Source organism: Lytechinus variegatus, chromosome 16 (assembly GCF_018143015.1).
Source record: "Lytechinus variegatus isolate NC3 chromosome 16, Lvar_3.0, whole genome shotgun sequence".
NCBI lineage: Eukaryota > Metazoa > Echinodermata > Echinoidea > Temnopleuroida > Toxopneustidae > Lytechinus > Lytechinus variegatus.
The window spans coordinates 2,468,115-2,495,105 of NC_054755.1; the positions used below are offsets into that span (position 1 = coordinate 2,468,115).

Genomic DNA, 26,991 nt, shown 5'->3' on the forward strand with positions numbered 1-26,991 from the left:
GAAGTTCATCCCTCAAACAGTTCTTCAGTTATCACGATAACAAAATATTTCAATGTTAATAATAACCTCAATTGAGCAGTTTCGTACATTACCCAAAATCTAGATGATTGTCAGTCCTACACTGTTAAAAAAACCCCCTAATTTTAAAGAAAATAGAAGATTTTGCAGAGAGCAATAACAGAATCATTCTGTAAAGTCATAAAACTGGAATTTTTCTGCAATTTAACAGAACAGGTCTGTTTAAAAAATGGGAAAAGGATGTTTTATTAAAGGAAATTTGTAAGGTGCCATACACCAAATACCAATTTCCTGTAATTTTACATGATATAATGTAAGATTACGTAATCTGGTAAGATTTCAGGTGTTCTCGAGACTCTGCTGCAGGATTTTTTTTATTTTAAGGCTATGCATGTGTATGCATATTATGAAGGCGATTCGTTGAACGATTCTTCATTACAAAAAAGGGAAAGGGGACTGACAGACCGACCCGAAACATGATACCTCATGAACCATCTCCGGAAGGGGTGGTTTACAAAATAAATAATGTAGACTTTTAAATCTAACTTTGAGCCCAAGAAAAATATTATTTACCTGCTCTTGTACATTCCGATCTTAGACAAGTGCATATTCCTAGATAGTTCCAGATTCCTTCTGTACACCTTGTTTTGCGATAGCTACAAATAAAGAACAAACGGATGCTTCAACTTAATATTTTTTTTTAGACTTAATGGAAATTCTCTGAGGATGGCTTGATAAGAGCATACTGATCAAACTTGTAGCCTATAGCTACATCAGGAGGTGAATTATTAACTTCTCAAATGCTATTCATGTATGATCGTTGCTTCAGGGTGCTAGAGATAATCAATTAGATTTTCGAATGGGTACTAATTTAATGCATCACCATTATCATCATCATAATCATCATGGTTATCGTCAGCACCATTGCCATGAATAGAGCATTTTGTTAGCAAAGATAAATCCCATTTAAGTCACGATTCCTTTTCATTAGGCCCTCCTAGATGAGTGTGTATGTCCTGAAATGGTTATATGTTAAGGATACAAAGTGAAAATGTAAGTTATTGTATTGGGTAACTAAACAAACCGAATTCAAAGTTTGTTTCTATCGGATGCCCAATCAAAAATCAAATATCTCCATATTTTTGTATTGTTAAAAAAGATACCCATTGTCAAACATGGAATGTTAGCTGAAAATTTCAGGATATAATCTTTGTCCGCAGCCTTCGAATCTTCAATAACTTCACATGTAAAACAAGGGCTTAGAGAGACTTATGGACTAACAAAATAGAATTACCTGGATGTCAATTATGACTTAGAACGGCTGAAAAAAGGCCAGATTTAAATTCTAAACGATTAAAAATAACCATTCAATCACCAACACAGCTTTCTAGTATTGGAATGTTAGGCGATACTCATTCACATTACTGACCGCTGAACAAAGCTTTAGAAATGTATTAATGTAGTGTATAGATATATTATAATTACATCTTAGAGAATATGTTTAGCGTGTCCTGAACTTTATTATCCCACATCGCGTGTGAAAAATGGTTTAATACGAAAAGGAGATTAAGATATTTCTATGAGAAAAGGAAGGGTAATAACAAAGCGTCAGGGTCATGGGTTCGAATCCCAGCAAAGGCGTGTATTCCTTGAGTAAATTTTTTCCAACATTCTGCTGCACTTAACCTAGGTGAGTTAAATGGGTACCCGGCAGGATAAATTCCTTGAATGCATTGAACACTCGAAGGCAGCTCGAGCTAAAGCCCGGTCAACATATGATTTATATGGATGGTGCTATAAAAAAATAATGTCTGTTGTTATAACAATATTAGTGTTATCAATATCATTATCATTGTATTGTTTAATGTGTTAGGGAAGCAACGATTTTGATTTCTTCTCAAAATCGAGCTTTTTAGTTTGGCCGGGAAAAACGAACATTGTTTTTCTTTACTCCAGTTGCAAATCTTACAGGCTTACCTTCTTTTATGAGGTCTACAAGGAGCTGCTTTTTCTTATCTTTGAATGCATCTATGAGTTTCTGAGCACACCTTCCATTATTCAAGACAAACTTGTCAAGAATAATTTTGTATTTCCTCTGTGAATCCATAGTCTGTATCGACAAATGCTCTGCAGAAGTTGCGGTGGCACCATCAAAGCCCAAATCTACAGCAAAATCACTGACTGGATAAACCGTGCAATCAATTCGCTTCGAAAGATCGAGCAAAATGGCATCACTCAGTTCATGTCTCGCCAACCCTTCCTGAAAGGAACTGGTTAAAGTAAATATATGATATTGTATTAAAAGTTAAAACGTTACATCGACATATAACATATTTAAGAACTTGAACGTAGAGCAACCAAGCTAATTTCGAGTGTGTCTTTGACGTACTTGATTTACTAAATTTGCAAATTTGAATAAGAAAGGTGGTTTTTCACCAGCGCGTAGTATAGTTGAAAATTTTCGCAGGAGACGCTTACAGGAACGTAGATAATATACTGTCAAAAGCCTTCATGACAAACCAGTCTTTGTAGAAAATCGATAAATAAAAAAAGCAGTGACTCTGGACAAACGACATAATTTCAGTGTTTCGTCAGGTCTGAACCTCGAAATGATTTGCTTTCCCGGTTAACCAATTTTCGACAAAGACTTCTCAGCTGTTCATGTGATTTGACGGGGTTTTATTTCAATGCATTTATGATGTTCTAAAATCCCCGTTGAAACTGCGAATACTTCCTAATAGCGAGGGGGGGGGGTGGATACCTGTCATTATATTTGATACAATTATTAGAATGAATATGTTAGGTTGGCAAGAAACTTGAAAATATTGGGTAAAAATGTTCTATGAGGGTAATTATGTGTCCAACCAACAATGGGAATTTCCATTTATCCAGTGTGATGAAAGTTTTACCCATTCTAAAGTATTTGCTGCTTATTTTATAACCTTACTGGACAATATGCTTCGATATCGCACTGGGTAAAATACTGCCCCAAATTGGTTGCACACACCCTGCAGGTTAAAATTTTAACAAATATATTTTACAGCGTACATAACTTTCATCTATAACAAAACAACCGATCTTTGAATTATTTCATTAAGGACCAAAAATTAATTTAATACAAAATTTGTCCAATTCATATTACTTTGAATTTTCTTTTTACCCGTGGTGAAAAGTAGGAACGTCACTGGTCGCTCCTCTAGGAGTAGGCTGAATACCGGGTGATGTGGCCGTGACCGGTCTCTGAGATGTAGATATAGCTTGCTCTTGAGTTGTCTCGCCTACCGCTGAGTCTAGTAGAAGTAATATTATTCAAACGTTATGTTCTTATATGAAAGTACTTAGTTGACACACCCGTTTGATGAATTTACCACTGATAATTTAAACCAATTTCATGCCGTAATGATTGTGATTTGTTATCTGTTATCTATGAATTAACTCCCATGATGGACATTACAAGAACAAGTAAGAAATAAAAGTAACAAAATTAATGATAATCTATAATAACAAGAAACAAATATGTTTCATGGCAGTAATGATATTCATATATTAATTGAATGATAATGACGATCCTAATGAGAGTGATTGTAAATCACAATATATTGGTAGGAATATGATAACAAAGATCATAATTCTGATAAAAAATAATGAATAAAATTAAGATACACAAAGAATCAGTTATCGAACCGCCTTGAATTTAAAGATATAAACAATTTTACTTTCATTGGAGTTAGATATTGCCTTTAAGCATAATATTTGAGTAATTTAATTTTTCAGGTCTATTGCTTTCAAAAGAAATATTTATCAATCACTTTCTAAATTCTTTTAGAAATTATAAATAATGTGCTGTTACATACATGAGGTTTAAAATGAAATCATTTCTTGTCGGCATTCGCTATCAAACAGTGAACGATATACGAATATTTGTAAAAAATTGGATGAAAAGCTTAAAGTTTTACCTTGGAGGCAAATTTTCACTAAGATATTTTCTATTGTGCTCTGTTTTATGATGAACTCTAAAATCATGTAATCATCTTCTGAGTTGCGAGTATCAACAATGAATGACACTTCGTTCTCAGGCAAATGGGTAATCTTACTTCCATCTATGGTCTGGAAAGAAAGAAAAGAAAGGAATTACTAATGATAGCAGATATTTTTTAGGTAGAAAATATCTTGAATTTTCTGGTGTTTCCTATCATGCCATTGAAAACAAACTCGGCTAGCCAAAAGTATCAAGAAAATCAAAATTGCCAGCCTAATAAAAATGCCAACATAAGTACGAATGCAAGAGTAGGCCAATGTAGTGCGTAGGGCCATTAAAAAATGTCATTTAAATGCAAAACTGCAAAATCATATTTTCAAACAATAACCTCGAAGAATTATGAAAATAAATAAATTAATTAATCTTATTGCACTGGCATATTCATACTGGACTTCAGTATGGTCTATCGAAATACTATCCCCAGCATTTCTCATTTATGTGAGATATTTGTTTCCAAAAGCGCTACTAACATATTCAGAAGGTGTAATAATATTCCATCATAACAGTTTTAAAAAGTGCCTTGTAAGCGTTCTTAACAAAATGCGTATGCACCAATGATCTTCAGTTGTTCATTTGCCATTGGGATTTCCGATTAAAGTAAATGTCACGAAGCCCTGTACATTCAAATCGACTTCCAAAAATACTTTAGTTAGATTACCTTAACCTTGTCATTCAGGCTACTTTCTGGGCAAGTACATGTAATGTGTAGTCCCCCAGAGCGCCATCTCACTAAGAAATACTTTCCTGTGGTACCCGCCTTGTATCCCTCCTCAAACTAATAGAAATCACAAACATCAAGAAAATAATCAATTAATATCACATCTAAACTCCATAGTCTTTGTCCCTATTTATATACTCCTCTTATTCAGTATATTACCATGATCACTGGGCTAAGAGCAAAGTTGAATCAAATGAACTCAATAATAAAGTATCTATTTTGGCTTTCATTAATTTATGACTTTGACAGATAGTTTGGATAGTTAAGACATTTACATGAAAGTTAGGTTATTTTAGTGATGGGGTAAGAAACACGTTTATGCAGAAAGGAAAGTGGATCATTTTCGGTATGACAAATTGAAATCATATAATCATATAATCATATTATATTGTAGACAAGGATGAATTCTATCAGAATGATGCTTGACAACGTTCTACAAGATGTTCCTAAACATGACATCGTATTAGTAATTAGAAACTTTAATGCAAAGATTGGATAATTAACGGGAATGAAATCTTGAAGTTGGCATATGTGGACAAAGAAAAATCAAAGAAAAAGATAAAAGCAAGTTTGAGAAAAATTGGACAAATAATTGGACAGTTATGAGCACTTGACTACAGCTATGGAGATCCTCCCATTGGCAATGCGACAACTTATTTGTGATGTCACAAGTGAACAACTTCTCCTTTGATTGACTACGAATTACCCTCAAAATGTGTATTTTTGCTCTTTCTTAGGGTGATACAAACTCTTTATCTATATTATTTGAAAATCTGTATTACATGCCCTCCTATAGGAAGAATATGATCTACTAATAGATGTGATAAAAGAGGCATTTTATTAGTGAAATATATAGAAAATAGGAAAGTAGTTTACATGTGACATCACACATCTTTGTCGCATTGTCAAAGGGAGGATCTTTGTTACAATAATGATCTAAACTTCAAATGCTCATAACTTTCTTAATATTTATTCAATTTTTCTAAACTTTCGTTTATCTCTTTGTTTGATTTTTCTATTTTTGCACAACAGGTCTACATGCAACAGGAGACTGTAGCACAGATAATGGAGAAAGACTTCTCACAACAAGTGCAGAAAATAGCTTGTGCATTGGGAACACATTTCTTAAGCACAAATACATGTACATCTACAAAAAGACTTAGCGTTCTCCAGATGGGCATACAACAAATGGAATTGACTTTATTTGTATCAGCCAGCGCTGGAAATCATCACTCCAAGATAAAAGGGCTTTTAGAGGGGCGGACATAAACAGTGACCACTATCTACTAAAGGGACTCTTGAAAATATAATTCAAGAGACAAGAGAAGAAAGTTACAAAAATAAACAATTTGATGTTGGAAAATTTTAAGACAAAGAAATACAATAAAAATTCAAACTCGAACTACAGAATAGACTTGCGATATCAAAGAAATGACCTAGAAGAGGATCTAGACGGTGTATGGAATCATTTTCAAGAGGTAGTTAAGGATGCCACCAAATCAACAATGGGACTTAAAAGAAGGACCCGTAAAGAACGGTTACAACCCTATAGTGCGCGGGTCCGTTAGTCCGCAGGTTCGATAGTCCGCGGGTCCGATAGTCCGCGGTGTGTGTAAAATTATGATCAGGATATGTATAGTGAGATGAAATGCCATCGAGAGGTCAAAAGGTCAAGATACGAGACCATTGGTTTACCCCCCCCCCCTGACAAGTACTTCTCCGGGGCCCGGGGTGGGCTGACAAATATGTTGTTGTACAAATGAGTGACCAAAAAAAACGCGTTTAAAGGGGTGGTTTTTTTCAGTTTTGGGCGTGGGCTGCGCGTGCACTCTTTAAGGGTTACAAAAACACAAATTTTCCAAAAAAGGGTGGTTTTAAAAGATTGATCAATCGCGGGGTCAAACGTATTTTGGTTATCATTTTTTTCCAATATTTTTTTTTTAAGACTAGCCAAACATGTTAAGGGTATGTTTTTTCCCCAAGCTCTTTCCCCGGGATCATATTCTGGCGACAACTTATTTAGGGGCTAAAATGTGTAAATAAAGCCCCCTAAAACCTTTTTGGGGGGTCATCAAATAGACGTCCCGATCAATATCTCCCTTTTCCTTTTTTCCATCTTGTTTTCTTTCTTTGTTTTCTTTCTCTTTTCCTCTATCCCCTTCTCGCTTTCTTTCACCCTCTTCCTCTTTTTTTTCTTCTCTTCTTTCCCACTTTTCCTCTCTGTTTTCTTCTCTTTCTTTCCCCCTCTTCCTCCTCCTTTTTTTTTTTGGGGGGGGGGCATGGGTCGGCGCCTAATAGAACCCCATGGTCTCGTATCATTTGACCTTTTGACCTCTCAATGACATTTGATCTCACTATAACCTGATCATAATTTTACACACAATGCGGACTATCAGACTCTCGGACTATCGGACCCGTGGACTAACGGACCCGCGGACTATCGGGATGTCCCCTAAAGAACAGTGGATCTCTGATGATACCTGAAAGTTCAACGATGAAAGGAAAGAACAGAGAACAAGGTAGGCCCTACTTGTCTTCTAATAAAGCAGAAGATGAAGAAAAATACAAGAAACTGGATAAAACAGTGAAGAAGAAACGCAGAGACAAGACCAAGAAGCCGAAAAAGCAACTTCTAGAAATGACATAAGAACTGTTTATAAGATTATGAAAGAAAAGAGTAAGATGGTGAACCACTTAAAACGACAGAAGGGGTAAAACTAAGATAGATGGAGCAATTTAAAGAAATTCTCAATCAACTATCCCCAGAAGAGGAATTCGATGTGAATACAACAGAGACAGAATATCTGGATATCAACACTGATGGGATATCTACAGAAGAGATCAAACATGCCCTGAAGGGATATAAAAACAACAAGGCACCTGAACTAGATGGAATTCACCCAGAAGTGCTTAAATATTTTTATAAGACTGCAATTTGCAGAGCTATGCCGCCTGTGCAACCTGATATGGCAACACGAAAAAATACCAAAAGAATGGCAAACAGGACTGATAGTAATGCTTTAAATGGTGATCTAACAGACTGTGCAAAGTGGAGGTGGGTGACGCTTCTACCTGTTACAGGCAAAGTCATGGCAAGTGTTGTACTGGGAAGAATCTGCAAGGTAGTGGACCCACAACTCAGAGAACAACAGTTTGGGTTCCGTGAGGGTCGATCTTATACAGGTGCAATACATACTATAAAGAGAGTGATAGAGATGACAAGGGAATTTTAACGATCACTGTCAATCATGTTTGTTGACTTCAAACAAGCTTTCGATTACGTGAACAGAAAAGCAATGTGGTCAATTCTTAAATCCTATGGAATTCCGGACAAAATTATTGGGATCATGAAAGCTTTTTTCTCAGACAGTAAGAGCTGCATTCAGATGGAAAGGGGGACACTGAACCAACAAATTCACACAGGATTCAAACAAGGAGACATCCTGTCACCCTTCCTGTTCCCCCTCGTCATCGACTATGGAATGAGACGTGTAGAACAAACGGCAACAGGTATGCCTTATGGACAAAGCAAATTGTTTGATCTCGACTTCGCTGACGACATCGCACTTTTTGAAGAAAAAAAACAAGATAATTTACAAATGAGTACAGATAAAACACAGGAAATAATAAACAAGATTGGTCTCAGATTCAACATGAAGAAATGTAAGGTAATGGACATAGGCCAGAGCACACCTAAAGTAACCATACATGTAGATGGTGAGGCAATAGAGAAGGTAATCTCATCCAAGTACCTTGGTAGCACAATTAGTAACAATGGAAAATATTCAGAGGAGATTCACTAAAGGATTGGCCAGGCGCAGTCAATGTTTGGGAGCATGTATGCTGTCTGAAAAGTGAAGAACATCCGAATACAAACCTAAGTGAGGGTGTCTGAAGCCACCATGTTATCAATCCTCCTTTATGCCAGTGAAACCTGGGAAATTGCGGTACGAGACAGGCAAAAGCTAGATGCTTTTCATTACAAATGTCTACGAAGGATCTTAAATATCTCATGGAGGGAACACATTACAAATGAAGTTATAAGGAACCAAACAAACCAAAAGTTACTCAGCCAAGTTATTACAAAACGAAGGCTGACATGGCTTGGTCACATCCGGAGGATGCCAGAAAGCACCATATGACAGCTGTATCATGGAAACCGGATGGAGAGAAGGTGAAAAGAGGGAGACCGCATCTAACATGGTTGAAAACAATTACAAGAGACCTTACTAATCGGAACACAACTTAGAACGAAGCAGTAGACATCGCCCTCGATCGACGCCAGTTGGATCAATGTCCACATGTAGATGGAATGAGCTGAGGTCTAAGGTCATATTATATAAAATTATGTGATGAATACAGTAAAAAAAGGAAAATTAGGAAAGACCTACCTTTCTTTCTCGGAAATTTTCGTCTCGTACATGCAAACGCAAGACATGCTTTGCATTCTTTGGGGTTGACACCGGAATATAAGGAGTGCAAATAACTCGTTTCCCAATGAATGCCCATGTGAAAAGAGCTACAATCCAGGATTCTGAGAAGTGGTTCAGGTAGATATCTAGGTCTCGTTGTCTAACGATGCATTGCAGACCATTTTTGCTTGAAGGGATTGCCGTAAAACTGTCTGAAGCTATTCGTCCAAATAAGATGATGAAATCAAAAACAATAAATGAAAGAAAATAATGCAAATTTATTAATCGCTATACTTACTGTGAAAATAGAGGCCCTGGCATTTTTATAGAATATACCCGCTGGAATGATACTTCATCGAATTTCAGAGAGGTCTGTGAGGCCCATGGTCGGAATACGTTTGGAGTCCAAGTTCTATGAACTAGCTCCATAAAGTTTCAAAGTAAAGTTACAATGATAATTCAAAAATAGCACAGACATGGCCAAAGTTCATTGACCCTAAATGGCCTTTGATCTTAGCCATGGGACCAGAAACTCGAGCAGAATGTTTAATAATGCTTCATTACTCTTATATCCAAATTTCATGCACTAGGTCTACATACTTTATAAGTTATCATGACATTTCAAAAATTTAATCGTTTGGTTAAGATTTCGATATTGATCCTCCAAACATGATCTAAGTTCATTGACCCTAAATGACCTTTGACTTTGGTCATTTGATCTGAAACTCAGGCAGAATATCCATTATTACTAGATCACCCTTGATCACATCATGAACCATTTCCATTTTATGATGTAATTTCAAAAGATTAACCCTAGGTTAAGATTTCAATGTTGACGCCGCCGTCGGAAAAACGACTAGTTTATTTCATTGCATTTATTGATTTCTGCAACATTTTTTATAAACACATTAACAAAGAAAATAAAATAATAAAAATATACGTATAACTAACAAGCAGAACATTGAACAAAATTGCATTTTCTATTACATATCGATTCTTAGAAAGTTGCAGGTAACCCCACAAAACAATTACAATCATTCATCATACATGTGTTAACGTAAGGGTGCAGGTACATAATGGCCGGGGAGGGGGGAGGGGTGACAAACGCTTGGTCCCTACAATGTGTTTTATTTTGATACTTTTCCCGGCTGTTTGTTGAAATAATGTGTTCATTTAACTCTGTGAATATTTATTCAATAATAATAATAATACATTTTTTAAAGGAGAAAAAAATCTTCACTGTTTGAATCTGGCACTGTATTGGATGTCCAAGTGTTTTATGTGCTAATAGTGTTCTGGAATTTTCTAAGAGAATATTTTGACAGATTCGTGTACGATATGACTGTAAACTGTTATTATATGAAAAGTAGTCGGTGAATACAAGAGGAAGCAGTTTTTAATGATATAAAAATATAACTATTTGTATAGTATTCATATCATATATCTTCCATATTCTTTTTTCTTTCTATGGGCTCATCAGCAATTGAAATGTCTTGGGAAAATCGTCATTCCTATGAGAAGTTTGAAAATAAAAAAATAGTTTTACTTATGTTTAGAGCTAAGTTTTTACATTTAAACCACGACGAAACATTTTTCGATTCCGAATTCATTCAATTAATCACGTCATCTAAATTTCTGTGGGATAATAAAATGTTGGTGTCATTAGCATATAAAATAAACGAAAGAATTGGGGAAGAAATTGCTATATCATTGATATAAATTAAAAACAGAAGTGGTCCCAAAATCGAACTCTGTGGCCCTCCACATCAAATATCATATCATATATAGTCGCAGGTGAGACAAACATCGTTCTCGGGGGCCAGGGGCCTGATATTGAGTGAGTAACATCTCTCATCACTAACTAAAATAATCATGACAATGCATGTTAAAGCTTGATATAGATTGAAATGCAAACTGACATTTCATTTCACATATTTCAGTCTCGATATCATGATTTGCCTGATTGATTAAATTTATATCTATATAAACCCCCTCAAAAAGAAAAAATATGCAATTCAGTTCAATAAAATTTGATTATTTATTTGATGTCCATTTGAATATAATACAAAGAAACATAAATCAGATACAACACAAGAGAAATCACGACGGGGTATTAATAAGAACCATTATACAGACATACAGTATATTCAGTATGTCATTTGAAATGAAACAGTAATGACTTTGCTTTGAAATTTGAAAGTGAAAAAAAAAAAGAAAATGTGTTCAGACCTTACCATTCTTGCGATAGTAGGTGACGATTTGAGCAGATTCTGGTTTTTGGAACACACCACAATGTGGCATAGTCACTTTAACTGGTCTCTCAAAGGATGCATCAGAAGGCGACATCTTCAAACCAACGGTAATGATAGCTCCAGTTTCCTTCAGTAATGTTAGCAACTCAGGTGGAACCTCATCGATAACATCCACGGTAATATCTTTTGCGCTGTAAGCTTCACCCGATGGAACGTGAACTTCAATACCATATTCCTCAAGCCGGATAATGCCGATATCATCAGTGACATTCACCTGACTATCAAAGCCTTGAACTGGGACTTCATCATGATGACCGCTCATTGACGAGATACGATGAACAGGTTCCGTTACCCCTTTCTGGTCATCTAAAGGCATTGCGGCTGACAGGTCAGGTTCTGAATCCGCTGGTTTTACTTCCCCAGATTCCATCCATTTAACTATGTCTTGCTCGGAGTATCCTCGTGTTTGAAATGAATATTGATAAAGATTACTCGTCATTGTATGCTTACTGATTTAATTTTAACGGAATGCTCTTGGGATTGCATGATTCCTACTTTCTTTTTTTGATTCATTAACTATTCTTAAATAATCCTGCTTGTAGGTATACGAATAAATTGCGTCATAATTATGATTCAAAGTCAACCATTAGCCGTTGCTTTTCTGGAGGAATTGTCAGATGGAAAAATGAAAAAAAAAATACTCATTTTGCTAAGAATGTTTTAAAAAACATTTACAGAGATAGAAAGCCCATACCATGAAAGGAATGCTTGCTACAAATTTTTAAAGATATTCTTACCCTTTCGTAAGAGGCAGAGTGTCTTCTGTTTTAGTGCTGAGATCTGACGAAGTTATGAAAAGGGAATATCGTGCGAATGCCGTTTTATTCTCTACTTGGATGGGGTTTTATGATAATGCCTTGATTCCATATAATGAGTACCAGAACCCCTGAAAATGTACTTTGCTTTATATTTTGATCTGAGCAAGGTTCGTCTATCTTGGAAATAGAATATCAAACGATATCTACCTTCTGTATCACGTTCATGTTGCATCCGAACGCCTGGATGTCTGAAAAAAAGGAAGAAAAAAATACACAAGGTAAAACTATAAATACTTTGTGAGAAATTTCATCTTTTAACCCTTTGAAATATGCAACCATCATGCCATGTTACACTGGCACACACGTATGCACGTACACACGCAACGTCCGCACACTCTCGCTCTCTCTCCCTCACGCTCACCCACATGCGCTCACACATGTACTCCACACACAGAAGTGTAAATGGATGCAATTCTACACTATTCCGGACGTATAGGACCTTTGTATATGCAGTTGTGGCGGCTTTAGACCACAAAGCCCTGTAAAATTCAGGTGCAGCATAATAAAGACCAATTACAATCAAATAAAAGTGCTTAATTCACCAAATGAATTTATTTGCCGAAGCTACTTCCATTTTGAAAAATATTTTTATCATGTGGATATGTGTATCTTTTTATCGATTTGAATTTGAAACAAACATGTTAATTTTGTATAACACAGTATCAATGTTTGCATTGCTTTCATTGACTGTATTTCCATCATAGTTTTTTTAAGTTATTTTTTAGTTATAAATGTTTAATGTGTCTATGTTCAATGTAATTATCTTTTTTATGTTATGTTGATATTTTTGTTGTTCTTGGTGTTCTTTGTAAGGGATCACCTTTATCATCATTTTGTCAATGTGTGATACGTAACTATCCATATTTATTCAAAGGAAGCTAACTATAACAGTCACTATGATATGCAATGAGTGACATTAGAGAACATGTATATCACTTATAAAGGAAAGTCAATTAAATTTAACCGAAAAGATTACATCAGAACAATGAATACCTTCCGCCACGTAGAACTTTGGAACTCGAGTATGATGGCAATCTGTGTATACTAGAATAAGCATCAGCTGAAATAAACATATACAAAATTAGATGAACGACATTGGTTCGTGGCTCCAAAATAACTCTTCAACAAATGAATAATAGCACAGCTCGACTCATTCTAACTGACTTTTGGACAATAATTGTCACCTGGAAATTTGAAATAGTAAAGAGATATCCCATTAAAAAGGGATTTAAAATACTTGTTAACCAATTTTATTTCATTCGCAGTAAAGTTTGAGAAATCTACACTCTATAAGCATTGCTCTTTCTACCATCATTATTATTGTTTTTTTAGCTGGTGGGGATGAACCTATCTTTATTTGGCAGTAAACTTTGAGGAATTCACACCTACAAGCATCGCTTTTTGGGGGATATCATGAATTTATTTCGCCAATACTGTCATTATACAAATAGTCTGGACTACTTAATCTTCATTATTATTATTGTCATTATTTATATCTTTAAACTGTTAAATATTTCACAAGTGATAATGTGACATTAGTAATACACATAAAAAATACGAATTCCCGGAAAGCTATGCCCTGATTTAATGACGTCACAAAGACGAATCTAATATTAGACAGTGAGTTTAACCAGGTATTGTAATTTGATCTTTGGTACTCAAATGCCCTTTTCTGCTACAGGAGCCTACCGACACTTTCCGCCAACCAAAAAGGGCGAACGTTAAGCGAGCATTGAAAAAAAAAACAGTCCATGTTTCTTAACATTCCAGTTAGATGACGTTCTACTTTTCGTTCTCTTAATCGAATCAATTTTTTATCACTTAAAAACTTAGCAATTGCAATGATTTCGAAATGGCCATGATGATAAATCTATGGAAAGAATCTATGATTCCTATAATCAATCTGCACATTAAACTTATAACGTCCTTCGTTTACTTTTTAGGTACCAGGTATTTCCACTGGCATGTTACGAATATTCGCATTTTTAATGCAAACATCGTAAACATAAGGGATTTTCAGAAATTATTATTTAAACTATTGCCTATGAATAATGCATGCAATGAGTTCCAAAACTTTTAAGAACTCCTTTGTTTTTCACTATGATCTCTTGAAATGGAATATAAGAGATATCTACCTTCTCCTTCATCACGTTCATGGTATCTCCGAAAGCTTGGATCTCTGGACGAGGAAAGAGAAAATAATACAAGGATAAAACTGTAATAAGAGATGGTTCAACTTTAGAAACGTGCAACTAAACTACCGCACTGGCACACATTCACAATTCTACTCTATTCTAGATATAGAGGACCTAATGCCGCATTCAGAATAGAAAGGTGATTACACCTAAAAAGGTGCCCTCCTGTGGCATTGTTAGAGGTGCTAGTTGATTTTTTTCCTTAGGGTATCGTGTTTTCATTTATAATCCTAAAGACCAAATCACATGTCTATAATATACCAAGTCAATTCACTTTCAATCTGTGAGTCACTCAAGCCTCATTTAGTCATTGTGTAATACGTTACTATTCATTGATTCCGAAGGGAAGCTAACTATTATAGTCATTGTAATTACGCATTATCGTGATTAGAGAGGATATACAGCACTTATACAAAGTTATGCAAACTAAATAACCAAATATCTTGGTTCAGAACAATAAATACCTTGGCCATATGTCACGTAGTCCTATGAGACTCGAGTATGATGGCATTCTGCGTATACTGGAATAAGCACCAGCTGAAATAAATGTGTAAAAAATAAGTAAACCATTATTGGTTTGTGGCTCATGAAATTCTAATAATAAAAGAGATATCCTATTTAAATATGATTTACAATTGATCTTGAACAGGAATGTGTTAACCCCTTTTTCGTACGCACTAAAGTGTGAGGAATCCAAACTCTATAAGTATTGCTTTTTGAGAAATACTTTAATTCTATTTTTATTCCACTGTCATTATACAAAAGTGTGGCCTAATTCGTGATATTCAGTTTATGTTCGTATTCGTTTTTATTTTTGTATCATTATCATTGTTTTTATTTCATTATTTTTTTGGGGTGGGGGATAAACTTTTGAATGTTTAACAAGTGATAATATGACTATAGTATAAAACAAACTTACGAGTTCTTAGAAATCCAATTTCCTGGTCCTCTTGCAACGTGCTGATACTACATGAGAAGGATTTCAAAAACGCACACAACGGTAAAATATTTCTTGCTGTAAATCCTAAGAGATCTCCTTCCCCATGGAACTGTTTCTCATACGTTCATACTTTTGTTCTAAATTACTTCAATGTATTGAATTACTTACTCAGTGCTATCTGATTAAAATTATTCGCGGTCAACATGTGAAAAGGTAAAAATAAACATTAAGAAAATCTTGATTCCGCGCTTCTGACCTGCTTGATGTGTCACTTCGGATACTTGGAGTTCTACTTCGTTGAAATTGAAATCTCTCCTCCCAAGGACCTCTTGTTTCAAGGATGCTCGGGAGAGAAGGGATCTTGAGAAAGAAAGATGATATAAAATCTTTCACTATATTTCCCATATATATTTTAAGTGATAATAACAATAAATCAGTACTTTTTAAATTGTTACAGGCATTTAAATATAAAATCAGTCTCAACAGTGCAAAAAATTGGACAGAACACTGTTAAAAAACCGTGATTTTACAGAAAAAAGAAGATTTTGCCGAAAGCAATAACAGAATCATTCTGTAAATTCATAAAACAGGATTTTTTTTCTGAAATGTAACAGAACAGGTCTGTTTAAAAAGGGAAAAGGGTGTTTTATTTAAGGAAATTTGTAAGATTCCATACACCAAATACCACTTTCCTGTGAGATTACGCAATCTGGTAAGATTACAGGTGTTCTCGAGACTCTACTGCAAGAACTTCTTTCATTTTAAGGATAAATTTTCCAAAAGTGAACCTTAATTGAAGTAAACACAGACAGATATTCAGTAACATTGCTAGTTAACGTAATGGGAGGAGAGAGAAAGTAGGTGAGTGTGCGAGTGGGTGTCTATTCTATCTACATAACTGTTGTTCGTGCATACGGGAGTGAGGTGTGTCAATTAGCGACTGTAGGTTCGAGGCGATGTGCGTTTATAAATGAGAAGGTGCCTGTCGATGATCAGTGTAGCTGAGTGTAAAGGAGTAAATGAAGATGTGAACATGTGGGCGGTGTGTGTGCGTTCTTCTACGAGTGGTCGATCTAATGAAGATGTGAACTTGTGGGCGGTGTGTGTGTGTTCTTCTACGAGTGGTCGATCTAATGAAGATGTGAACATGTGGGCGGTGTGTGTGCGTTCTTCTACGAGTGATCTGATCTAATGAAGATGTTAACATGTGGGCGGTGTGTGTGCGTTCTTCTACGAGTGGTCGATCTAATGAAGATGTTAACATGTGGGCGGTGTGTGTGCGCTCTTTGACAATTGATCTAATCTAATGAAGATGTGAACGATCTGTCTAAGAACAAACATGTTGGCAGTGGGTGTCCTACGATCAAATATGTTAAAGATGTCTACGCGTGGGCGATGTGTGTACTTCTTTTTCTCCTCTTTTTTCTCCTTCTTCTTCTCCTTCTTTTTCTTAAAAAAATTCTTCTATATACCATCTCTGTATCTTGAGAGTTCTGATTTTTTTCATTGTCTAAATACTATGATTTTACCTTTTATTATCATAATTCTATACCTGTCGAGAACCCCACTGGAAAAAATACTTTCAAGTTTTCGTGAATCATCTTATGCAAGCCTTTTGTTTTAAAATGCTCCTGTATATGTTGTGGTGACTTGCCAAGTAAAATCAATCAATTAAATCACCTTGTGCAGAGTGTATGTGTTCTTCTACGAGTGGTATGGTCTTGGATGTACACGTGTCAGCGATGTGTGTTGTTTTCTCAGATAATAGAGAGAAGAAAACTGATACTTTGACTGACTGCACCCACTTTCCTATTGTTCATCCCATATGGTCTCATCATAGTTCGTCTACGTCCATGCTCGTATACTAGCTATACATTTTTTTTATCAAGGCTGTACCTTGGAATAGGTAGCCAGGCTTTTAGCGGTGCTTGCTTTCTGCGGCTTGTCTAATTCATATACTAGCAGACTGTTTAGGGCTATAATAGTGTCAATGTAGCTAGTATCTCATATATGCACTTACCCGGACACTAACAGCTCGTCAATGAGTAAAAACCGTATTTTGCTTTCAAGTGTGGAGCGTCATATACATCACAAGTATTTGACTTTGATGAATCTGTTTTTAACACCCACAAATATTTTACTCGCCTTTGTCCCAATGTCATAGAAACTTTCTGTCCGAACAGGTCTTGCGCCACATGACTTGTCTTCAAAGTTCTCTTCCGTAGTAGAACCAACTGTTTCGTCTATACAAAAAAGATAACGTATTGATATCGTGTCTAAATTTATTTCAACACCTTTTTAAAGCCTAGCAATACGCGAAATAGGTTTCCAACATATAGGGCTTAAGGTAGTCTATAAATGATTTATTTTTCGTAGTAAAGCAGACAGAAAATGGGAGATGATTCCACAACGTTAGGTTTTTAATTCTTACAATTTTAACCTATAACACTATATTCTCCCTTTCATTTTTTAATTTTATTTCCCTTGACGATTAAAAAAATAGTCAAAGTCTCCCTTGACTACGCGAGTCACTTATATTATCACATTATTTTTTGTATGTTACTTCAAACCCTTCAATGGGTAGATGTTGCATTTTAAACCATAAAGCAATACGGCATTCATATAAAATGGCAAACCTAGGCTGCTAGCTTGCTTAACAGGAACGTCGGGCTTTCTTGAATTGGTCACAGATGTCCACACCTCTGTCAGATGATCATCTGCTTGAGAGTCAGGATGCTGTAAGTGTTTCCAGTAGCGGATCATGATAATAGCAGCTCGTTGGTTTGAAGTATAAACACCAGCTTCTACTTTTTGTCCTCTGATACTTGCTTGGATGCTGTCAAGTGTTTCGTAGGACAGACCAAGTGCTATTCCTAGATGGTAGTACTTATCTGTGTTCATATCCTTCGTGATGACATCCTCAATCCCGGTGTCCTTTTCTCTGGGTTGAAAAAAAAGATGGATACCTAACTTTGATTTGATTTATTGTTTTCTTCTGCATCCATAACATTTGTATAATACATTTTTCATAACATAATGAACATAATATGTTAGCATTTTTGGCATAAATTGTAAATAAAGATTACTAAAAAGATAATTCCAGACAAAAATGATTAACTATATGATGTTCACAATTTGCAGGAGAAGGATTGTCATCATAAGCAGATTGCTTGAAAAAAATGACAATCCCAAACTTATACTAATTGAATTAATACATTTATAACATTGATAAAGCAGAATGGGCATATTCTTTCAAATAGCTGAGGGTGATGGTGATATGATGATGATGTTGATGATGATGATGATGATGAAGGCCATGGAGATGATGATGGTCAAGATGAAGATATTGGTAATGACTAAAACGAAGGAGGAATAAATTCACGATAAAAAGGATACGACACAGAAATTTTACTTCAAGTATTCTGATAATAACATAGATTTAACGTTTGCCTTAAATGAGTGAAGAGACGAACATTGTTTAACAGGCTCTGGTAGAGAGTTCCACAAATCTGGACCATGGTGTCTTATGGATCTCTGCGCAATAAGCAATTTGGGGTTAATTAAATGGAAATTTGAAGAGTTACGGGTAGGGTATGAATGAATAGATGTATTCAGAGTATAAAATTGTGGAATGTAGGTGGGAGCATGTTATTTACGTACTTAAACATAAGTAGTAAGCTTTGAAGAGTATTTATGTCAAATACTGTTAGAGTCTTTAGTTTATGGAATAATGGATTTGTGTGTGATAAATATTGGGAATCAGTACAGATTCGAATTGCTTTTTTCTGTAATAAGTATATTGTATTAATCTTAGTTTTTGCACATGTTGCCCAAACTATGTTGCAATACGATATATATAAGGCAATATTAATGAATTGTATAGTATGACTAGAGTTGTATGTGGAATTATATTCTTCATTTTGTAAAGTATACAAACGTTTCTAGAAATACTAGTAGTTATACAACGTACATGTTCATTCCAATTTAAATTTTCATCTATTGTGACACCTAAAAACTTTGTTTCTCTTTTCCTTTTGAGAGGAATATTGTCTATGTTTATATTATAAGGAAATTCGTTACCATGTAAGTGTGTATGCTTGAAATATATAAAGTTTGTTTTGTCTATATTGAGTGAAAGCTTATTACACTTAAACCACAAAGATAGTTCTGGTAACTCACGGTTAATTATATCTACTAAAGTTTCTAAGCTATTATGTGAACAAAAAATGTTGGTGTCATCTGCAAATAATACATATGATAATAAAGGTGTTACAGAAGTCAAATCATTAATATATATTAAAAAGAGCAAGGGGCCTAGGATTGATCCTTGTGGAACTCCGCATTGTATTAACTGAAAATCAGAAGAAATATTATTGTAAATTACATATTGTTTTCTATTGGACAAATAACTCTTAAACCAAGATAGTGTAATTCCGCGAATTCCATAATTTTCAAGTTTTTTACCTTGGCATCTAATCCCTCTGATAGCTGATTGATGTGTCGTGTGGGGTGAGTGTGTTTTGTGTGTTATGGTGTGCGTGTGGATGTACATAATACCCTTGTAAGACTATTCTGATATGTTTTTTAAAGGGGGTGGGGTATAACAAATTGAAGATTCTAATATGCCTGTAACGCAATGTAAAACATAGTACAGTTTACATGTATTTGATGGAACTTTTACCAACAAAGCCTTAAAGGTCTTTCTTTAAGTTCTCTTATTTCATTTCATATTTTCATGTATTTGTATATTGGCATATTATGTGATAATCGTGTATGTTATATAATGTCTTTTAATCGAAATGAAATAAAAGGATTCAATCAATCATTTCTCCATTCCATCTGCACAGAAACATTGTTGGAACTAACAGATACAATCGGTGATGTCGAAGGATACCCAATATTGTATCAACTTTTTACATCACAATATGAAAGATGTGAAAGGCCTATTGGTGTTCTGTTAGCGCTAAGAACGATCAGTAGCCTACTTGCCTGTAGACCTAAATTTTCACCTACAATTGAAATGCTTCGAATAATGTAGATATCTAAAAGACAATCCCAAGTTTATGCTTTTAACACTGAAGACAAATTATCTTTGCACTTGCAATTGGTATAACCCGATTCAGATTCAGTTACTCTCCCACTTTGAGTTGTTTTATCACAAAACTGGTAAAGAACCCACTGCCGGATCCAGCCTTCGTTTGCAGCTCTCCCAATGGGGGGGGGGGCAGATTTTTTCGGGCCACATTTTCCCCGATCGCCCGCTCGAGGTTGATTTTTGTTTGTTTCCTTGAATGGGTAGTCCTAATAAGTCACCTCTAAGCTTATTCTTATAAATCAACATAATGCTCGGCGGGACGCGAGGCCGATCACAGTCATGTATCGCCCGAACCCACCGTTTCATCCATCAGTGCGATATACAGAGCTCACACAGAAATTTGACAAATGAATACAATTATCATGGCAACAATGACCCTGCCCACATTTTGTCTGTGGGTACCAAATTGATGACAATAACACCACGTAGCAGCGCGACACTGCAGAACCTAAAGTATTGTCCAGTAGGACCTGTTGGGAATACAATTATAGAGTAATCTGAATATATTTTGGAAAACCTTACCCTAAGACCCCCCCCCCGGCCAAAAATGATAGGCATCTTCGCTTTATATGATTATGTGTGCCAACTGTTATGACAAGCTTTTTATTTGGGAACAGCATGGTATCATGATACATGTACCTTGGAACGAAGTTAGCATGATACATGAACATTGGATTGTCATAGTTATTGTTAACACTTTTTGGCTTTCCCTTTTTTCCCTCATTTTTCCCCTGCCAATGGGGGGGGGGGCGCTCCCTGGATCCGCCTATAAGTCCCCTCTCCCTAAAAAATATAAGTTTAAAGTAAAGATCAAATAAGTTCAAATGTTCACTGATATTGATTTTTCTGATCAGATACACATAAAATGTACCAATCGTTTACATTATTTCATTCTTTCCTGATCATAAATATAATGGGTTTCACGGTTGTATACACAGTTGTTATTACTGAGTACGTTCCTGGATATCGATTTCAATTTGCATGCTAACTTTATTTTTCTTCGCATCAAATATTTTTTCATTCATTTCCATTTATGTTAGTACATGTTTTAAAATAAAGTGCTACAATGTCTACATCTATCAACTGTTTTTCATTTTGTTACCTGCTCTCAGTATCTGAAGCGGTGATTATCTCATCAAGTGTTGATTGCATGTCAGTAGAGAAATCTAAAGAATATTACATAAAATCGGGAGCAAGGTCAATTTCTTTATAAATAAAGATAAAGCAAGATGAGGGAAATCTTTAAAAGAAATAAAGTGGTTAACTTGGTTTTATCAAAATACCTTGGCAGTAGTAATCCTATACTACAGTTATTAATGTACTGCTTTGTCAAAAAATTGAAAGAGTAATGCAGGAACCGATATGAAAAATATGATATGATACTACATTCAATTTTGAAAGAGCCATATGAAAATTCTTTAAATTTTGTTTTAAGGTTTGGTAAATCTATAAGTCGTAAGCAATAAGTAAGTTGGCCGCAGGAGTGAAAAAGATGTATAAACCTGTTCGTATCGCCATAAACGCCATGCTCGTCGTTGGATCTTTATCTTTGGTTGACATTGAGATGTTAATCATTTGCGTTCTGGTATTGGGTTCAGTCGTAATGGGCATCGAAACAAGAGTCTCCCGTTGGTTGAATAGCTCTTTAGCAGAGATGCTCTGGAATTTTGAAATCAAGGGGTATATAAAAGATCCGTTTAAATAATCTGGTGAAATTGTAAATATTGACGATTATTAAATTCTAACTGGTTTATCATTTGATTTTTTTCATATAATTTAGATCTAGAGCATATTTTAGTACTAAACGCACTCTACAAACAACGTGATAAGTTTGTAAACCAGTGCTATTCATTCAAAATATATTGGAATAGACTCCAATAAAAAAAAAGATAATAGCAATCAATGAATTCAATTTAATTTCGTGTGAAGTTCATTTTGCTACTTTATAGGTTCTATCGAGTATGAATGAAATTAATGAAAACAAAATAAACAAACAAATAAAATGATTTAGACATCAAAGAAAGCCAACAATTTCTTGTCTATTTTTTCTCTCTCTAATACATAATAAAGCATGGGAGACATCAAATTTAATTATCCTTGAAATTTTCTTTTAAATAACTTTATTGTTAATATTTTTTTAGAGTTGTAGGTCTCCAATCCAAAGAAATTGCCTAGTATATATTCTATTCATCTACCTGTGTACCGGGATATCAGGCTATTTGTAGATTATGAATGATATATTGCTTTAAGCGTTGCTAATTCATATACATTATTTCATGGAATAGAAAGAGATAATGAATAATGAAGTCTTGAATGTAATTTACCATGTTTCCCCCATTGCATTCTATCTGTAGGTCGCTTGATTCAGGTGCAAGTTCAAAACATCTTTTAGGATGTACCTGACGGTTTAACAGTTGTTCCTCTTCTTCCTTTATTTTCTATTTCAAATAATGATTACAACGGTAGCAGTAAACAATAACAATAGAAACGAAAAAAAAACAGAATTAGAATGATACCATATAAAAATAATTATAACAATCATGATAAAATCATGCATGTATAATCTGTGATGATGATGACAATTATAATGAAAATAATAGTAGTTATTATAATAATAAAATGATAGTAATAATAATTTGATTAATGAAAACGATTACTCTTCAGGGTAAGTGCAACTTGGATTACTAGAATTAATCGTGTCATCTGTTATGGCAAGAGTAAGGGGCTTGTAATTGGGGTGGATTCCAAAACCTAACAATAATTATTCATGTTATATTTTGGGGTTGATGCGTCGATCGAAAGCACCAACACAGGATGATACGCACAGCAATATCGACGCCATTCTTGTTTTATATTGCATTTACAAAAGGGTTTATGGGGGAGGGGTGTTTCATGAAATAGTGATTTCTACCGATTAATTTGTCAGTCAGACACAAGGAACAATAGTCAGTGAAAATTATTAACTTTTCGTTTCATGAAACGCTCCACAGGACGCGATTTTCTACAAATTATAGATAATGCGCCCTATTGTGTTGATAGCGCAACCAAGGATAAAAAAAGAATCACGGACCGGGGACCGCCGGGTGTGAGATTTTTTTTTCACCCAAAGCTCGCCATTAGGTTGAGACGCAGCATTCTGGAACCTTATCTTCAAATGAGCCAAACATCATCAATTTATTTCATCATTACAGTCTGAATGAGATATGAATATGTTTATTAAGTGATTTTTAGAAACAGTTCACAGTCGAGATGTTCTGTTTACCTCAGCAATGTAAGGTATGTCCTCGTGAATGTACATCCGTAGTGTTACATCATTGCCCTGTACCATATCAACGGGAAGGAAAGGGGTGCAAGCCATTAGTTTCCCCGTGGCGTGACGGTGAATATCGAATGGTACCCATAGCTGTATCCTTCCATTGATCACTGAGTTGGCAGAGATGATGATATCCATTTCTCTTTCTTTGATGATACATCGTGTATTTTTGTTAGATGTCTTCACGCGATGGGCTGTATGAACAAATTATTCAATAAAACATCTATGACAGCTGACTGATTATACTAAAATGACCACGCACACTATAGGGCGAATTGTATCCATCATGATAACAATCTGAACAAGTGATGGGCCTAAAGCCTGTCATGATTGTGACCAAAGATAGTCGCAACTAATGTCACGAAATTGGACAAAAAAATATCATAAATCTGGACATCATGACGAGCTACCTGATGGGGAGGGGAATCAAAATGCTCCCTTTCAAACTCTGAAAACGGGGATAATAAAATAATAACAATAACCTCTGTTCTTTTGTGATTTTTATTTTATTTTTCAAAATTCATTATCATTGTTTGATCGATTGATTTTGTTTTTCAGAGTTAGGGAAAATCCTTTCTTATATGGTGATGGACAATGACAAATTGCTGTTGTTTGTTTTTGTTTTTGCCTGTCAGGAGTTCGAGGCTGCTGCTACATTTGGAGTGTCCATCTGTTTATTTCTTTTTAACATTTACTCCAAAATCATCAAGAAAAGTATCAACCAAAAAGTTAAATTTCAATTACATATTTGACAAAATGCTTATAGTCTGTCACCTTGCTAGCTGATTGCATCAGGCCTCAGATAATAAATATAACTTAAAATGAAATACACCCCGAATTTGAATAAACAGCTAAATATATAGCATCCTACAATAAGGTACACTTGAAACATTAAATTAAAGACATAAATGTATTTAACGTTTGTCAATTCTGCCAGGTGAAGCCACCCACCAACATTCAATGGTTTTAAAACCTTCTGGCAAGAACACTTCATTTTGAAATCCAAGCGTAAACATTGACTTAATGTCGACTTACATGATGTCGATTCAGTATGTTTCCAAATGATGTCAGCAAACTCTTTATTTGCCTTCATGGGTGATGCGGCATGTGGGAGAGTTATTGTTATTGGCTGATTTCCTGAGTAGAGCAACAGTCTCGGGATATCGATTTCTACACCATGACCTGTAAGAAACTCATCCTCTTTGATTGTTGGTGGATCCTCAGTAATCAGAGCAAGAGATACATCGTGACAGGAGCCAGCCTCCAATGATCCTGGCAAAATAGCCATTGTGACATCACAACTATCCAAGTATAGGATTCCACCTTCGTTACCAATACTGCGGTGAGTCTCTGTTGTTCTTGGAATCGGTGGATCTTGTTATTAAAAAAGGGGGAAATAAAATCACCAGTAGAACCAAGGGAAATACCGGTAATCATTTTGTCAGAGATTCCTTTTTGGGGGCGCGCATCGTGGTTTGTTGGTTCTGGCTCTCGCCTTTCAAACAGAGGGTCGTGGGTTCAAATCCTAGCCATGGTGTGTTTAACTTAATTCAGCAAGAAATTTATTCACAATTAGCTGCACTCTACCCAGGTGAGGTAAATGGGAACCCGGCAGGATTAATTCCTTGTATGTACGAGCGCTGAAAGGCAGCTCGAGCTAAAGCCGGGGTAAATGATAAAAATAATAACAATGCGCCTCGGAATAGACTGTTTCAAGATAGATGGCGCTATACAAATGCATTTCATCATTCTTTATATATATATATATATATATATAAGAATTATACCAGTTGAATGATTAATCACTAAAATCATACAATTGATCGAGGATCTAGAAAAGGATAACATCGAGATGTTGTGTGTTGATATTGTGTGTTGATATTACATCACGTTTTCATGTTAAATGGCTCCTTTGTGTTGTTTATCGCCCTCCTAATGCCCCAGCAGAGTTTTGGGATCATCTCCAGACAGCCGTTGATGATTTACAAGTTGCCTCAGCAGACTACCACGGCGTCATCTTTACCGGAGACTTCAACGTCAATTGGGCCAATCAGCATCTTCCAACCGTTCAACATCTGGAACGCATTACGTCATCCATGGACCTGTATCAGATGATCGATGACGTCACCCGGCGATCACCCGAAAACCCCCGCGTAGGAACAATAATAGATCTTCTATTTACTAATCGTCCACACTTAGTACTGGATGTGTGTACTCAAGCAAACCCAGTAACCAGCGATCATCATGCAATCTGTTTTAAGGTCAAGTTGAAAAAGTTGCCTCCACCCAAACAGATTTTGCGTGACTATCTACAGTATAAGAAGGCTGATACAGACCATTTAAATAACATTTTACATTATGCCCCTTGGGACTTATTTATGGATGCTGATAATATTGACGATTCTTGGGACGGCTTTATGGATATTTTTGATGCGGCGATTCGTGATTGTATCCCCCGAAAAAGAAGCCGTAATAACCGTTTAAGTCCCTGGATAACGCCTAACATTAAGAAAATGATCAGTAAGAAAAATAGATTGTTTAAGATAGCCAAAGAGATAAATACCAACGACAGTTGGCACGCGTATAGGGACTTACGTAATCAAGTGAAAGTGTTGATAAACAAGTCATACTACTCATATTTAAATGAATTGCTATCAGACAAAGATGACAATAGGAAAAGGTTTTTTGCATTTGTGCGTAGTAAGAGAAAAAATCGTGCTCCCCTCTCAATAGATAACAATGGAATACCTGAGCATGAACCAAGCAAGATAGCACAGGTGTTTGCTAATTATTTCAGTACTATGTTCACCCCAGGTAGTACTTGTAATGATATTCCTGAACCAATATCAGATGTCGATGCTTTTGTACCATATTTACAGAATGTCAACATTTCTACATGCGATGTTTCTAAAGTGATACAAACCCTTCATAATGATAAATCACCCGGTCCGGATAATATTACTCCGAACCTCTTGAAAATTAGTCCGGCAGCCCAGGAGGTTTATTCAACCGAAAGCCGGACAAGCAAATGACCCCATAGCTGGATGGCATGGACCTTGAAGTTTACAAAAATGCATTGCTGCCGGGTTCTATGCGTGGTCTTCCCTCCGAAATGACGTAATATATGACGT

General features: G+C 35.5%; 2 protein-coding genes across 2 annotated transcripts; both read right to left on the reverse strand.

Annotated features, from left to right (window-relative positions):
- Window positions 1-630: 630 nt before the first annotated feature.
- On the reverse strand, window positions 631-15,034 carry LOC121430160. The gene is made up of 11 exons (XM_041627438.1): window positions 14,977-15,034; window positions 14,453-14,496; window positions 13,311-13,377; window positions 12,465-12,505; window positions 11,422-11,898; window positions 9,167-9,405; window positions 4,716-4,832; window positions 3,975-4,125; window positions 3,179-3,308; window positions 1,996-2,288; window positions 631-674 (listed from the first exon to the last, which is right to left on the reverse strand). The coding sequence occupies exons 1-11, from the start codon at window positions 15,021-15,023 to the stop codon at window positions 631-633; spliced, it is 1,650 nt and encodes a 549-aa protein (XP_041483372.1). The 5' UTR covers window positions 15,024-15,034.
- Window positions 15,035-17,540: 2,506 nt separating this feature from the next.
- Window positions 17,541-25,935, reverse strand: LOC121430162. The gene is made up of 8 exons (XM_041627439.1): window positions 25,884-25,935; window positions 24,896-25,234; window positions 23,810-24,054; window positions 22,872-22,985; window positions 22,050-22,206; window positions 21,650-21,713; window positions 18,089-18,393; window positions 17,541-17,695 (listed from the first exon to the last, which is right to left on the reverse strand). The coding sequence occupies exons 1-8, from the start codon at window positions 25,933-25,935 to the stop codon at window positions 17,541-17,543; spliced, it is 1,431 nt and encodes a 476-aa protein (XP_041483373.1).
- Between the last annotated feature and the right edge of the window lie 1,056 nt (window positions 25,936-26,991).

Bases quoted from the DNA above. Each gene is read 5' to 3' on its own strand.
- LOC121430160 (XM_041627438.1), bottom strand. From the start codon at position 15,023: ATGCCATCATACTCGAGTCTCATAGGACTACGTGACATATGGCCAAG. The intron at 13,378-14,452 runs GTAGATATCTCT...TGTTTATTTCAG, and splicing joins TGAACGTGATGAAGGAGAAG to CTGATGCTTATTCTAGTATA. The intron at 12,506-13,310 runs GTATTCATTGTT...CCTTTTTTTCAG, and splicing joins AAAGTTCTACGTGGCGGAAG to ACATCCAGGCGTTCGGATGC.
- LOC121430162 (XM_041627439.1), bottom strand. From the start codon at position 25,935: ATGTTGAACGGTTGGAAGATGCTGATTGGCCCAATTGACGTTGAAGTC. The intron at 22,986-23,809 runs GTAAACAGAACA...TATTTGAAATAG, and splicing joins ACATACCTTACATTGCTGAG to AAAATAAAGGAAGAAGAGGA. The intron at 18,394-21,649 runs GTAACAAAATGA...TTTTCAACCCAG, and splicing joins GCTTCAGATACTGAGAGCAG to AGAAAAGGACACCGGGATTG.